The following is a 17017-nucleotide window of genomic DNA, read 5'->3' as shown; positions in this document are numbered from 1 at the left end:
TTACGGAAACATTATTAATGTGGCTAGTGTTTAATTTCCTTAAAGTGGACAGTGATTCCTGATCTATGTCTATAGGCAGCAGCCTCTGATGTGCTGGAGATGGCTGTTAAACAGTCTGATGGTCTTGAGATAGAAGCTGTTTTTCAGTCTCTCGGTCCCAGCTTTTATGCAATTGTACTGACCTCACCTTCTGGATGATAGTGGGGTGAACAGGCCGTGGCTCGGGTGGTTGATGTCCTTGATGATCTTTTTGGCCTTCCTATGGCATCGGGTGCTGTAGGTGTCCTGGGGGGCGGGAAGTTTGCCCCCGGTAATGCGTTGGACAGAACGCGCCACCCTTTGGAAAGCTTTGCGGTTCTGGGCAGTGCAGTTGCCGTACCAGGCGGTGTTACAGTCCGACAGGATGCTCTCAATTTTGCATCTGTAAAAGTTTGTGAGGGTTTTAGGTGTTAAGCCAACTTTCTTTAGCCTCCTGGAGGTTGAAGAGGTGCTGGTGCGCCTGTATGAGTGGACCATTTCAGTTTGTCATTGATGTGTACGCCGAGGAACTTGAAGCTTTCCACCTTCTCTACTGCGGTCCCATCGATGTGGATAGGGGGCTGCTCCCTCAGCTGTTTCCTGAAGTCCACGATCATCTCCTTAGTTTTGTTGACGTTGAGTGAGAGGTTATTTTCCTGGCACCACCCTCCCAGAGCCCTCACCTCTTCCCTGTTGGCTGTCTCATCGTTGTTCGTAATCAAGCTTACTACTGTTGTGTCATCTGCAAACTTGATGATTGAGTTGGAAGCGTGCTTGGCCACACAGTCATGGGTGAACAGGGAGCACAGGAGGGGGCTGAGCACGCACCCTTGCGGGACCCCAGTGTTGAGGATCAGAGGAGGTGTTGTTTCCTACCTTCCCCACCTGGGGGCGACCCGTCAGGAAGTCCAGGACCCAATTGCACAGGGCGGGGTTCAGACCCAGGGTCTCGAGCTTGATGAGCTTGGAGGGTACTATGGTGTTGAATGCTGAGCTATAGTCAATAAACAGCATTCTTACATAGGTATAGCTCTTGTCCAGATGGGACAGGGCAGTGTGCAGCATGATGGCGATTGCATCGTCTGTGGATCTATTGAGGCGGTAAGCAAATTGGAGTGGGTCTAGGGTGGCAGGTAAGGCGGAGGTGATATGATCCTTGACTAGTCTCTCAAAGCACTTTATGATGACAAAGGTGAGTGCTATGGGACAATAGCCATTTAGTTCAATTACCTTTGCTTTCTTAGGTACAAGGACAATGGTGGCCATCTTGAAGCATGTTGAGACAACAGACTGGGATAGGGAGAGATTGAATTGATCTGTGAACACACCAGCACATGCTCTGAGGACGCGGCTAGAGATACCATTTGGCCCAGCAGCGAGGGTTAACAGGCTTAAATGTCTTACTCACGTCGGCCACGGAGAAGTCGAGCCCACAGTCTTTGATAGTGGCCGCGTCGTTGGCGCTGTATTATCCTCAAAGCGAGTGAGTTTCTGCCTATAGGAGGGGAGTAGCAAGGGGAGGGCCTTATATGCATTCTGGAAGGTAGTATAGTAATGGTTGAGGGTTTTAGCAGCGCGAGTACAACAATCAATATGTTGATAGAATTTCAGGAGCCTTTTCCTTTAAATTTACTTTGTTAAAATTCCCAGCTACAATAAATGCAGCCTCAGGATGTGGTTTCCAGTTTGCATAAAGTCCAGTGAAGTTCTTTGAGGGCCGTCGTGGTATCCACTTGGGGGGGATATAGACCGCTGTGGCTATTATTGACGAAAGGTATCTCGGGAGATAGTACGGTCGGCATTTGATTGTGAGATATTCTAGGTCGGGTGAACAGAAGGACTTCCTGTATGTTATCACAGTTAAACCATAAGTCATTAATCATAAACATATACCTCCACCCTTCTGCTTCCCGGAGAGACATTTGTTTCTGTCGGTGCGATGTACTGAGAACCCAATTGGCTTTACAGAGTCAGACAGTATATCTCGAGAGAGTTTCCGTGAAGCAGAGTTTGTTACAATCCCTGATGTCTCTCTGAAAAGCAACTCTCGCCTTGAGCTCATCAATTTTAAAACGAGAGATTGGACATTTGCGAGTAAAATACTTGGTGGGTGGTGTGCACGCTTCCTAAGTCGGACCAGAAGACCCCCCTTGAGTACCTCTCCTCCACCGCCGTTGTATTGGGCCAGCCTCTGGAATAAGTTCAATTACTCTGGGGAGGGCAAACAAAGGATCCGCTCCAGGGAAGTCGTAATCCTGGTGATAATGCTTGAAGTTCTGGTGGGTTAACCGCCGCTCTAATATCCAATAGTTCTTCCCGGCTGTATGTAATGACACAAAACAATTCCTGAGCTAATAACGTAAAAAAATTGTACATAAAACAAAATACTGCAGAGTTGCTTAAAAGCTAGTAGGACAATATATATTGGTCATGGCTCCCGAGTGGCGCAGTGGTTCTAAGGCACTGCATCTCAGTGCAAGAGGCATCACTACAGTCCCTGGTTCGAATCCAGGCTGTATCACATCCGACCGTGTTTGGGCGTCCCATTCGGCGATGCACAATTGGCCCAGCGTCTTCCGGGTTTAGGGGAGAGTTTACCCGGCCAGGATGACCTTGTCCAAAAAATAGGCATGGTGGGCTTATGGTTTCTCTCCCTCTAAAAACAGAAATATTTTGGCCTTTATGAATATTATTTTGGCCTTTATTCAGATTACAATCATTCACTTTAGGTTATTTGAAAACAAAATACTGCCATCTCCATCGGCGCTATTATAACATCCATTGCTTTGTTTTAAAAAATAACGACATTTTGGGCGTTATTTTGTTTTCAAATAACCTAAAGTGAATGACCGCCCTGAGCCCCCATCAATAACAGTGGCCTATGATAGAAACGGTAGATCAACTAAGAATTAAGTGACTCCAACACACAAATGCAGCGTACAGAAACACATTTTAAGAATCTAGCAAAACTAATCGCTTTTTATGGGAACCATGCGTTTTTTCGGTGCGGCCCATTATCCAGCCCTTTGTCCACTGATCTCCACAGATGGTTGGTTGTATGATCTGCAAAAACACATTCACGTTTTTTGTCCGCAATTATTTTTTATTTCACCTTTATTTAATTATCAATTTTATTACACAGTATAGCTACACATTGATCTTTTGTTTAAAGAAAATGCACTGAAACCAAAATACCTTTAGTTTTGGTGATCCTCTCAGCTCCGGCTCATTTTCAAGTCCTCTGGTGGTTACGGTCCTAACCCTGGAACGGGTAGCACCATAGAAAGAAGCTGGCTTGATGAAAACGATGTCCATTTCGTCTGTTCTCTTTGATTGCAATGTCATTTTTTTAAGATAAACGGCTCGAGGAGTACTGGTAAGGTGTGACTTTCAGCTTACACCTTAAGTAAGTATACAGCAGATCGCAGATTGTCCTCAGTTTGATTACGCTATAACAACATACTGTAGCAACATGACCAGGATCTCTTAATTTAAGTGAGCAGATTTGGGCTTTCAGGATGAACGGAAAATCTAGTACAGCCAATAAAGTTTTTTTTACCAATTAGTATATTTAAATGAGTTAAACCGCAATATTTGTTGTATTATTTGTTCTGTCTTTTCTGGTGGACTAAACCGAAATTGCAAGCAACTTTCTATGGCTTGTTTAAAACCATAGTGATATTGTGGAGATGATTTCAAAGTTTCAATTGCCTTGCACAAACTATAAAAAATACAGAGAGGTGTTGGAAAGAGTATTGTCCTGCTAATAACCCATAATGGCTATTATAATAACCAAAACATTTCTTTATTAAAGAGTATCAGAAAGAATGTTGGTACTTATTTATTTTGATCCAAAGCCATGAATGCCTGAGTCACTCAGCTTTATGTAGGTGCCGAGGCTATATGAATGCGCCATCAACTTGATTATTTAGCAGACATCCCTTGATCATATTCAGTCAACACATATCTTAAGAATATCATGGAATATAATTGAACATTTTTGTTTCTCATAGAATAAAAACCTTAGATTAACAAGTTTTAGTAAGTAATATTGACGAGTAGAAACAAGGGTGTACGCATGCAGGACAGAGGAATAGCAATTCTTACATTATTGTTCTAAATTCAATCACCTTCTTCATCCTCATCATTCAGTTAATTGAAATTCAATTTTGAAGCCGTGCACAAATATCAGTTTCTATTTGGTTTATGTCACCCATTCATTGTCAGTTAGAGACACATTAGCGCCTTGGGACCCAAAAGCATAATCAGTGCTCTAACTCCCGCTTGCGCTAGTCTGGAGCAATGAAGCAGGTACGCAGGGTACCATACTAAATTACCTATAAATCCAACATCATAATTTCAAAAAAATTTGTTGAGCACACACTGTATGCTATCATAATATCACCCAACCCTAGTAAACATATCTACATGTTACATGAGAACTTCTGGGATCTCACCAGTACAGGTCTATGGACATTGATGTGGGGCAGAAGAGGCTGGCGAATGCGTCCTAGCAGCTTGGTGTAGAAACTCAGGACCTGTTGCTTCATTCCCGGAGGACACTGATGGCGACAAAACACCACTAGATTAAGATGAAGAAACATTGTGGTACTTTTCATACATGATCTGGTATTTCTTACATGGTTTGGTATAGGCTAACTACCCAATAAAGCGCAGTGAGGTATTTTACTCTTTTCACACTACTGAGCCAAGTCTTGCTGTACTGTGCTGGCCTGGTTACGCATCCACTAAAGTTGCTGAAAAGGACAATGTGAAAATAAATATCCAAGCCAGCACAGTGTGGTTTGAGTTGGCATGATAGTGTGAAAATGGCATTGTTCCCCTTACATCTGCCTTGCCCAGGGTGTAGAGGGTCTCTAGGATCTTGTGGTGCAGCAGGTACTCCATGCATGGCCCAGTCTCTCCAGACTCTCTTTCTGACTCCTCCTGCGTCAGGATGTCCAGCATCTGCTCCAGATGGGACGGGATGTTGGTGTCTGTCACGGGGTCTTTGTCATCTGACAAGGTAGAAATAAACAAACAAACATTGCTTTCGATGCACATTGTCGTTACAGGTAATACATAATTAATAACATCTATTCTCCATGTATGTTTACAGTGATTTAAAACTCATACTGGATTTCTATTAAGTGCTGTTTATTACCCGATGTCTCTATGTAGTAATGTGTGATGGCTTTCCAGTGATACACAAAGTCCTCCTGCAAGGGCAGTGAAGGCGCAAGCTGAAACGGAGAGAGATTCAATCAAAAGCATGTTTACCACACAAGATTGAGATATGAGGATGGGATAAGTCCAGTGTTTGCTTAATTAGTTTAGAGATCTCCACTCTAGGCCTAACCCATTCAGGCACACAAACTACCTTTAGTGCCTATTGACGATAGTATTTTCTGGCCGGAGGAGTTTTGTTAAGGAGACCCGATGCTCGGGCCGTTTGCACACAGCCATATTTCCATGTTACGGTGCTTGTTTACAGAAAACAGACGGAAGATAGATAGTCATAGCTGTGCTAATTACGCCCTATCTGCATCACCGAACACTCGTGTAAACGGAAGACGGACGCCACACCTAAAAAATACTGTTGGCTGCAACTGTGTTAAAACTGGTTAACATGGTGAACAGTAGGTTTCTCCCATCTCCAGAGGAACACTGGAGCTCTGTCAGAGTGAGCTCTGTGACTGACAACACGTTTGTGGTGTCCGTCTTCGGTTTACACACAGGTGTTTGGAGACGCAGATAGCTAGGACATAATTAGCACTGCTTTAGTCCATTATTGGGCTACTATAGGCCTATAGCCAGTTTGTGCGTAAAGCATGCACTCTCGTCCAGGCAAGATGCACAAACATGTAATCTGCTTGAGCAGATGTTCACTCTCTCTGCACACTGGACATGTAGGCCTACTTCTTGTAGCCCCCAACTGTAGTGTCTTAAAAACCGTATAAATCACTTTTCTACCTAGCTACAGATTGTTACACCCAATAATGTGATTTAACCAAAGATTTCTGGTATTCATTACTGCCAGTTACAGGATAGGTACTAGGGATATGCATATCTCCTTTCATGAACGATTTGATACTCATCCAGATACAAGGGCTCCGATAGAGGAAAAATACGCTTTAGTTTTAAAAGATTCAGTTTGATTAGGGAACAAATTGATGGACAATTTCTTTCTGCATGAACAAATACATTTTACATTTCTATCTGCTGCTGATGGAAGCTCAGGAGCTGGGCCTATGAGCTGCATCTGTCTGAGATTACTTCTCTAAGCTGAGTGGCCCTCGGTGTGTGTGTGTGTCTCAATGTCAATGTTGTGTGTAGGTACCTGAGCTGAGCCATAGGGCAGACTGAGCGTCTACCACCCCACTATCAGATTAGGGGTGGGGGCAATTTAGTTTCAAGGTCACGTGCCTTTCTTGCAAGCTCTAAACCCAACAATCAATACAAATGTAGTATTAAAAATAACATAAGGTAGAACAAAAAACACAGAATAGGAGAAGTAAGCTATAGGGTCAGTTCCAATACCATATTTACAATGTGCAGGGATACTGGAGTGATAGAGGTAGATATGTACAGTATAGGGGTAAGGTGACTAGGCATCAGGATATATACATTTAAAACAGAGTAGCAGCAGCATATACAGTGCATTCGGTAAGTATTCGGACCCCTTGAATTTCTCCACATTTTGTTACGTTACAGCCTAATTCTAAAATGGATTCAAGAAAATATTTTGAAAGCACATTTAGAAAATATTAAAAATGTATGAAAAAACTGAAATACCTTATTTACATAAGTATTTAGACCCTTTGCTTTGAGACTTGAAATGTCATCCTTTTTCCATTTCCATACCAAAAAAATGGTCTGCAGCGTTGAATGTCTCCAAGAACACAGTGGCCTCCATTATTCATAAATGGAAGAAGTTTGAAGTCACCAAGACACGCCCGGCCAAACAGACCAGGGCCTTGGTCAGGGAGCTGACCAAGAACCCGATGGTCACTCTGACAGAGCTCCAGTGTTCCTCTGTGGAGATGAGAGAAACATACAGAAGGACAACAATCTCTGCAGCACTCCACCAATCAGACCTTGTGGTAAAGTGGCCAGACGGAAGCCACTCAGTAAAAGGTATGACAGTCTGCTTGGGGTTTGCCAAAAGGCACCTAAAAGATGCTCAGGCCATGACAAAACAATGAAACCGAGATTGAACTCTTTGGCCTGAATGCCAAGCGTCACATCTGGAGCAAACCTGGCACCATCCCTACGGTGAAGCATGGTGGTGGCAACATCATGCTGTGGGGATGTTTTTTAGTGGCAGGGACTGGGAAACCAGTCAGAATAGAGGTAAAGATGAACAGAGCAAAGTACAGAGAGATCCTTAATGAAAACTGCTCCAGAGCGCTCGGGACCTCTGACTGGAGCAAAGGTTCACCACCAGCCAGAGCCCGGTCTTGAAGCCGATCGAACATATCTGGAGAGACATGAAAATAGCTGTGCAGCGACGCTCCCCATCCAACCTGACAGAGCTTGAGAGGATCTGCAGAGAAGAATGTGAGAAACTCCCGAAATACAGGTGTGCTAAGCTTGTAGCGTAATACCCAAGAAGACTCAAGGCTGTAATCACTGCCAAAGGTACTTCAACAAAGTACTGGGTAAAGAGTCTGAATACTTATGTAAATGGTATATATACGTTTTTTATTTTTAATACATTTAACAAAAAAAATGCTTTGTCATTATGGGGTATTGTGTGTAGATTGATGAGGGGGGTGACTCAATTTTAGAATAAGGCTGTAACGTAACAAAATGTGGAAAAAGTCAAGGGGTCTGAATACTTTCCCGAATGCACTGTACGATGAGTCAGTATAAATGTGTGTGCATTTTGTGTGTGAGCGTGTGTGGTGTCGAGGCTTCTTCACGACTGTGCGCATGTAGACCATTAAGTATATGTATGCTTTTTGTCCCCACACTATCTGAAATCACCAACTGATTCATGTATTTTTGCAGATAAAAAAATGTGAGCTAGTTCTATGACAATATCCATCTTTAGAAATGATCATGGCATTTAGCCAATTAATATAATGCAGCTTTGGATTTCTCAAAAGCGAACGGTTTAGACCATTTTGAATTTTCCTGAGAGTTTATCCCACGTCAACCATGCTCAACTCCAAAAATGTCTTGCTTTCCTTTTTGAAATTACACTGTTCAACTATTTCTTATGGTTAACCTGAACAATCTAAATCAAATCTGAATGACTGTACCCCAATCTGCATTTGGATACGAGTTACGTCCACTCCGGTAGGCTATACAACTCCCGGTAAAACACAATTTTCCACACAATTAGTTGAGTGACAAACAAATTACATTGCTTGTCACTCAACTAATGATGCCTATGATTTGACATAGGGAAAGCAATTTTACAAGCATCTGAAAGCTGAAGGTGCCGCACAGATGTACAAAATGTGAATAGCCTATCAGAACAGAGATATGTCTCTCTCTCGTTTGCACAAGCAGCTGTGTCGCCCGCACTGTTGTTATCTGACAGTCATATGCAGTTGCATGCATAACAGTTCGATAGGCTACAGGGCTTGACATTACCTTTTTTTAGCCACTTGGACAAGTAGGGCCACCCCCAGGTGGTGAACGTAGGAAACCTCACCTCCACTTCGCTGATCCTCAACACTGGGGACCCACAAGGGTGCGTGCTCAGCCCCCTCCTGTACTCCCTGTTCACCCATGACTGCATGGCTAAGCACACCTTCAACTCAATCATCAAGTTTGCAGACGACACAACAGTAGTAGGCTTGATTACCAACGATGACGAGACAGCCTACAGGGAGGAGGTGAGGGCTCTGGGAGTGTGGTGCCTGGAAAACAACCTCTCACTCAACATCAACAAAACAAAGGAGATGATCGTGGACTTCAGGAAACAGCAGAGGGTGCACCCCCCTATCCACATCGACGGGACCGCAGTGGAGAAGGTGGAAAGCTTCAAGTTCCTTGGCGTACACATCACTGACAAACTGAAATGGACCACCCACACAGACAGTGCCGTGAAGAAGGCGCAACAGGGCCTCTTCAACCTCAGGATGCTAAAGAAATGTGGCTTGTCACCTAAAACCCTCACAAACTTTTACAGATGCACAATTGAAAGCATCCTGTCGGCTCTTTCACCGCCTGGTACGGTAACTGCACCGCCCGCAACCGCAAGGCTCTTTAGAGGGTGGTGCGGTCTGCCCAACGCATTACCGGAGGCAAACTACCTGCCCTCCAGGACACCTATAGCACCCGATATCACGGGAAGACGAAAAAGATCATCAAGGACATCAACCACCTGAGCCGCTGCCGGTTCACCCCACTATCATCCAGAAGGTGAGGTCAGTACAGGTGCATCAAAGATGGGACAAAGAAGCTGTTTTTCAGTCTCTATCTCAAGGCCGTCCGACTGCTAAACAGCCATCACTAGCACATTAGAGGCTGCTGACTACAGGCATAGACTTGAAATCACTGGCCACTTTAAGGAATGGAACTTTAATAATGTTTACATATCTGGCATTACTCATCTCATATGTATAAATTGTATTCTATACTATTCTACAGTATCTTAGTTACTTAACGTTTACATATCTGGCATTACTCATCTCATTTGTATATACTGTTTTCTATACTATTCTACTGTATCTTAGTCCGTTCCACTCTGACATCGCTCGTCCATATGTATATAGTCGTAATTCATTCCTACTTAGGATGTGTGTATTGGGTATATGTTGTGTAATTTGTTAGATATTACTGCACTGTCGGAGCTAGAAGCACAAGCATTTTCGTTAAACCCGCAATAACATCTGCTAATCATGTGTATGTGACCAATAAAATGCGATTCGATTTTTGATTTGACAGATTTTTTTACTTATCCGAAAGCAGAAGCCACTTAAAAAGGTGACTGAAAATTGTGTTGGATAATGCAAGGAACCACTTCACAAAATAACATTCATTGTTATCACTGGTACTGACAATGGAAGGCTGTAGGTCTCTGATCCCAAGTATTATACATTATCGCCTTGATTAAAGCACTTAACCGCCCCAAATGTAAAATACTGCACTGATAGGCTACTGTATAAAACACATTCATCAACCCTCCATCTGGAGAGGTACTGGGTGTGCAGACTTTTGAGCCAACCCTCCTCAAGCACACTAGTCTGCTTATCAAGGTCCTGTTGAGCAGCTGCTTTTTTATGTGGTGTGTTTGAGCAGGGCTAAAGCAAAAGCCTGCACACCTGGAATCTCCTGGAGGATGGTTGGCCACCCTGTAGCATTACAATTACAACCAAATACTTTTAATGTCTTTATAAAATAAATTCCCTCATTCAATGAACAAGGGATCAAAGGGCTAAGAGGGCAAGGTAACTAACTCAGATATGTATATATTTGTAAGGTTAAAATATTCAGTGTTCAGGGGAGATCTTGACAGCATTTTAGTTTGTCAATAAGGCTATTCTAAGAATATATCTTTTTTTACTTTTCATATTACATGGCTAGAATTGAAAGAGGAAAATCCTAGCCAATTTTGAGAGCTTGAGACGGTTTTACAACTGGAGTATGCAGCATTGGTTTCCTCAACTGTGCACCCCCATCAACCGCAAGTCCGCCATTTGCATCCCACGAGTGACGATGGAATGTTATTTTAGGCTAATCGGACATGACAATAACATTAATACATGCTAATAGCTAAATACACTGAACAAAAATATAAAAGGCAACATGTAAAGTGTTAGTCCTATGTTTCATGAGTGGAAATAAAAGATCTTATAGCACAAAAAATCTTATTTTTCTCAAATTTGGGGCCCAAATTTTTTAACAAGAATTTCTTCTTTGACAAGATAATCCATCCACCTGACAGGTGTGGCATATCTAAGGCCCTATGAAATCTGTTTTATTTTTCTCAAAATTCCATTTTCATTTTTCTGAATTCTGTGTTCTACGATTTACGCAAATTTTATCATCAGAAAGACTGTCTAATAATGACTGAATAAAAAGTCAACAATTTAATAAGATATAACAGTAAATTTGTAATGATGCAACACAACATTGCACTATTTTTTGTCAAGACAAGTGCTTCAATACAGAGTCCTACTAAGCATTTCATTATAAATGGGAAAAAAGTAATGCAAGAATATAGGCAACAATGCAGCAACTTTCTCCTTTGTTTCCAGCTGGCTGAGGATGTTTGTGACTGCCTGGGCTGATGACTTTTCTGCCACCAAAAACTCTGTACAGATGAACTACATGGTACTTCACTGATTCAAACCAGTTATTCCATCTGGAGTACACCGCTTCAAGAGGATCCTTGGCCAGCACAAACTCCTTCATAATGAGGAAGTTCACCCATCTTCTCTTTCTGGCAGGCTTCTTGAAGAAGACAGATCTCATCCATGTCACAAGTGAAATATTTGTAGTGCTGCCAGGTCTCACCCACCAGATTGATGACATGGCAGAGACAGGTTACATGGACACTGTTGGGCATCACTCCTTTCAGAACCTCCATGCATGCCTTCAGGCAGTAGGAGGCATTATCTGTGACCACTGCCCAGGCATCATTCAGGTTTAGATTGTTGCTGTGGAGGGAGGCTAGTATTATTTTTCATCTGTCCATGAAAACAGCATCCACCAGAAAGTACTGGTTTTCAACACCTGCAATGAAAGATAAGGAAAAACTTGAATTATGTTTAACCTAAAATAAAATTGACAAAATAAGTGTTATTTAAATGTTAAGTGTAAACACAATATACATTTACATTACATTTAAGTCATTTAGCAGACGCTCTTATCCAGAGCGACTTACAAATTGGATATAGATACAGCAATAGTTAGATAGAGAGGAAGACAGCTGCTAACATTACGCATTGCTATATTTCACGATAGTTCGTTGTTTGGAATATCACAATTTGCATGCATACAATTCACATTGCAGAATGTAAATGTAGGCTTTTGCAACGGTGTATTAATAGGCTGTTAAGTTAACTCACCAATGACTCATGTTTAGAACCCTGCAATCCCTTGCATCTGTTGTCTTGTCAACAACCACTGCAAACTTCTTCCCACAGATCCTCTGTAGAATGGCAGTCATATGTTGGTCAAACACACCGGGCAGGTGTGTTTGACGGAGGCTGCTCTCATTTTCGGGCAACGCTCCTCCCTGTTTGCAATGTCAGACTCAGTGCACACAGCCACAAAGTCCTGAATAAATTCTTGTCTTGAATGTGCTGATGCGCTTGCACTAGTAATGGTCCTTTGAAGAGGCATGCTCTGGCTAACACAGTGCTTTTCCTTGTTCTTCACATGGGCTTTAGACTTTAAGTGGTCATCACACGTATTTTTACGGGTCCAATCAATAGTATGTTGACAGAATTTGCAAAACAGCTTATCGCCTGACTCATAATAGTCCTTTGGGTATTGCTCTGCTCTGAATTTAAGGGTTAGGGTCGAATTCTTTTGTTTTTTTGATGACTTGATTCGACTCGTTTAGGGACAAAGTAGTGGGATGGGGTGGTGGTTTTTGGGGGATATTGTTAGGTGAAGGGTTAGATGGTTTTCCCATTCCCCTTTTTTTTGGGGGGGGGGGGGGGTTTACAAATGGGCAAACCTGCATAACACATCGTCTAGTCTGCCAGAAAGCCACACAAAGAATCAGAAGAGGAGACAGGTGGGTCCTCCACAAAGTGCTGCAGTCATAATGGCGCTCACCTGTCTCGATCAAAGTGAGAAGATTTGAAATAGACAAAATGGCAGTGTACATATTGTTGGATTACTTCATGGAGCAAAAAATACATTGATTTTAATAACGGAGCATTTTCTAAATTCAAAACACACCATCTTCATCTAGACACGGACATTTTAGAAGATAACTTAGATGTTTGGCCGAATCGAGAACGAAGATAGTATTGACAGGTTAAGGTTGGTCGAAAAGTCTCTGTGCTACACTAAAGTGTGCCTATCCTGTAACTCCCAATAATGGATACCAAAAATCTTTGGTTAAATCATATTATCTAGTGTAACAATCTGTAGCTATTTTCTACCGTCAATCTTGTTTGGACAACATCGATAAGTGAAGTCACATTAACAAGGTTGTGGATAAATCCACCACAGATGGAACCCAGCTCACGTTTGACGGCAGATGAAAACGTCTACCAGCTGAATAACTAACATGTCTACATCACAACAATTCATTTGCCTTTCTCGCTATAACCCATACGGCAGAAGGCTGGTACCAGATTGCAGACGTATCAGAATCTGCTATCTATTCATAGGCGTACAGCAGCTAGCTCAACTCGTTAGCTCCTGTGACATCAGCATAAACACGTCTGATATGCTAACGCTAGCCGCTAGTTAGCAATAACTAGCTAGTTAGCTAACAGTTCTAACAATTAGGATAGCAAATATTAATGAATGCATGCCATTGCTAGCTAGCTAACACCTTCAGCGAATATTTTCAATCGCATTGCTTGAACAGAAACAAGCCCGGAAAAAAGAGGGAAAGCTTTAGCTTGCCAGGCTTTGTACAACATCGGTTGTTGACATTAGCAGCAGACATCTGGCAAATCTAACAGAGCTACGCTAATTAGCTAGGTTATTACATAGTTAACTGCAGTACAGTTGGCTAACTTAAATTGAACGTCAAGTTGGACCCAATTGTCCCCGACCTCGATTGAACCATTCTTTGAGGTTTGACACCTTTCCACAGAAATTAAAACTCACCGCCTCGACTGCGTGCTGTAGAATATATGTAAATTTTGACAACATTTTGTTCTTTGATTGGACAAGTTTGTCACGAGAAGACCAAGATAATTATTCTATCTTCTTCCTGTTGCTACCGCCGCGATCCAGATTGGAGGTTTCATATAATGACAACTGAGGGAAAATAAATGCCAACAGTAAAAAGCACAGTGGACTCTGGCTTGATAGCTCACAACCACTGTAAACATACAAGTTTACGGTGGCACGTCCCTAGCCAAGCAGTAATGTCTTTCACCAGCTGGGGGCGCACCTTACAAATAGTATAATAGCCCTTGACACCATAATGATGTTGACGCAATTACACTGAACAAAAATATAAACGTAACATGTAATGTGTTCCATGTTTCATGAGCTGAAATAAAATATCTTGAAAATGTTCCATATGCACAAAAAGTGTATTTCTCTCAAATGTTGTGCACAAAATGTCTTTACATCCCTGTCAGTCAGCATTTCTTCTTTGCCAAGATAATCCATCCACCTGACAGGTGTGGTATATAAAGAAGCTGACTAAAGAGCATGATCATTAAACAGGTGCACCTTGTGCTGGGGACAATAAAAGGCCACTCTAAAATGTGCAGTTTTGTCACACATCACAATGCCACAGATGTCTCAAGTTTTGAGGGAGTGTGCAATTGGTATGCTGACAACAGGAATGTCCACCAGAGCTGTTGCCAAAGATTTGAATGTTCATTTTGCTACCATAAACCGCCTCCTATGCCGTTTTAGAGAATTTAGCAGTACCTCCAACCGACCTCACAACCACAGACCACATGTATGGCATTGTGTGGGCAAGCGGTTTGCTGATGTCAACATTGTGAACAGAGTGCCCCATGATGGTGGTGGGGTTATGGTACAGGCAGGCATAAGCTACAGAAAATGAACACAATTGCATATTATCGATGACAATTTGAATGCACAAAAATACATTGACGAGATCCTGAGGCCCATTGTAAGGCCCATTTTTTTTAAAGGTATCTGTGACCAACAGATGCATATCTGTATTCCCAGTCATGTGAAATCCATAGATTAGAGCCTAATTAATTCATTTCAATTGACTGATTTCCTCATATGAACTGTAATTCTGTAAAATCAATGAAAATGTTGCATGTTGCGTTTATGTTTCTGTTCAGTATAGCTGCCGAACTCAATTGGAAATGCAAATGGTGAAATGATAAATCAATATCATGTTTGCCATTCCTTTTCCTAAATGGGTAAGCATTTTGTGACAAAATTCAAATTGAAATGCAAAAAAATATTTTGCATTATCATTTTCATGATTGAGTATACATAATGTCTCCCAATTTGAACAATATAATATTAAAAACAAAAAACGAAGTTAAGTGAGAATAGGCTCAAGTCTGAAGCTGGAAAAAAAGGAAATTCAGGAGCGCTATAGTGCCTATTCCACCCATGCTCTACCGAGGTTTTCCAGCACACAGCTTTGACCTACTATACAGTAGTTACAGTACCAGTCAAAAGTTTGGACACACCTACTCATTCAAGGGTTTTCCTTTATTTGTTCTATTTTCTACATTGTAGAAAAATAGTGAAGACATCAAAACTATGAAATAACACACATGGAGTCATGTAGTAACCAAACAAGTGTTAAACAAATCAAAAAATAGTTTATATTTGAAATTATTCAAAGTAGCCACCCTTTACCTTGATGACAGCATTGCACACTCTTGGCATTATCTCAAGCAGCTTCATGAGGTAGTCACCTGGAATGCATTTCAATTAACAGGTGTTCCTTAAAAGATCATTTCGTTCTTAATACGTTTGAGCCAGTCAGTTGTGTTTTGACATGGTAGGGTGGTATACAGAAGATAGCCCTATTTGGTAAAAGACCAAGTCCATATTATGGCAAGAACAGCTCCAATAAGCAAAGAGAAACAACAGTCCATTACTTTAAGACATGAAGGTCAGTCAATACGGAACATTTCAAGAACTTTGAAAGTTTCTTCAAGTGCAGTCGCAAAAACCATCAAGCGATATACTGAAACTGGCTCTCGTGAGGACTGCCACAGGGAAGGAAAACCCAGAGTTACCTCTGCTGCAGAGGATAAGTTCATTAGAAAAACTGCACCTCAGATTGCAGCCCAAATAAATGCTTCACAGAGTTCAAGTAACAGACACATCTCAACATCATCTGTTCAGAGGAGACTGCGTGAATCAGGCCTTCATGGTCGAATTGCTGCAAAGAAACCACTGCTAAAGGACACCAATAATACGAAGAGACTTGCTTGGGCCAAGAAACACAAGGAATGGAAATCTGTCCTTAGGTCTGATGAGTTTTTAGTTCTAGATTTTTAGTTCTAACCGTCGTGTCTTTGTGAGACGCAGAGTAGGTGAACTGATGATCTCTGCATGTGTTTTCCACCGTGAAGCATGGCGGAGGAGGTGTGATGGTGCTTTACTGGTAACACCATCTGTGATTTATTTAGAATTACCACAGCATTCTGCAGTGATACGCCATCCCATCTGGTTTGCACTTAGTGGGACTATCATTTGTTTTTCCAACAGGACAATGACCCAAAACACACCTCCAAGCTGTGTAAGCGCTATTTGACCAAGAAGGAGAGTGATGGAGTGCTGCATCAGATGACCTGGCCTCCACAATTACCCAACCTCAACCCAATTGAGATGGTTCGGGATGACTTGGTCTGCAGAGTGAAGGAAAAGCAGCCAACAAGTGCTCAGCATATGTGGGGACTACTTCAAGACTGTTGGAAAAGCATTCCTCATGAAGCTGGTTGAGAGAATGCCAAGAGTGTGCAAAGCTGTCAAGGCAAAGGGTGGCTACTTTGAAGACTAAAATATAAAATATATTTTTATTTGTTTAACATTTGTTTGGTTACTACATGATTCCATATGTGTTTTTTCATAGTTTTGATGCCTTCACTATTATTCCACAATTTAGTAAAAATAAAGAAAAATCCTTGAATGAGTAGGTGTGTCCAAACTTTTGACTGGTACTGTACATATACATATACCCCTCCCGTAATTGGAGTAAACTAATGAACAACAACATTTAGGCTTCTACATACTATATACATTTTATGTACACAATATATTTTTCAATAGCTATATTTTGTTTGTTTTTAGTCCTGTCCTTCCTCTACCCTCAACGTCACCCATGTATTTCTTATTTACATTTACATTTAGTCATTTAGCAGACGCCCTTATCCAGAGCGACTTACAG

At 41.8% G+C, this 17017-nt stretch overlaps 1 protein-coding gene across 1 annotated transcript in view; it reads right to left on the bottom strand.

Moving 5' to 3' along the window:
• LOC115153611 (protein FAM160B1) overlaps window positions 1-14010 on the bottom strand; it is an 86551-nt gene extending 72541 nt beyond the window's left edge. Inside the window, exons 1-4 of the mRNA XM_029699232.1 lie at window positions 13777-14010; window positions 5183-5261; window positions 4867-5036; window positions 4476-4580 (exon numbers count right to left, since the gene is read on the bottom strand). Of these exons, the coding sequence (XP_029555092.1) occupies window positions 4476-4580; window positions 4867-5036; window positions 5183-5261; window positions 13777-13821 (399 nt within the window). The 5' untranslated portion in view covers window positions 13822-14010. The remainder of the gene's footprint in view (window positions 1-4475; window positions 4581-4866; window positions 5037-5182; window positions 5262-13776) is intronic.
• Between the last annotated feature and the right edge of the window lie 3007 nt (window positions 14011-17017).

Source organism: Salmo trutta, chromosome 18 (assembly GCF_901001165.1).
Source record: "Salmo trutta chromosome 18, fSalTru1.1, whole genome shotgun sequence".
Lineage (NCBI taxonomy): Eukaryota > Metazoa > Chordata > Actinopteri > Salmoniformes > Salmonidae > Salmo > Salmo trutta.
This window is presented reverse-complemented; position numbering and strand designations above follow the sequence as displayed.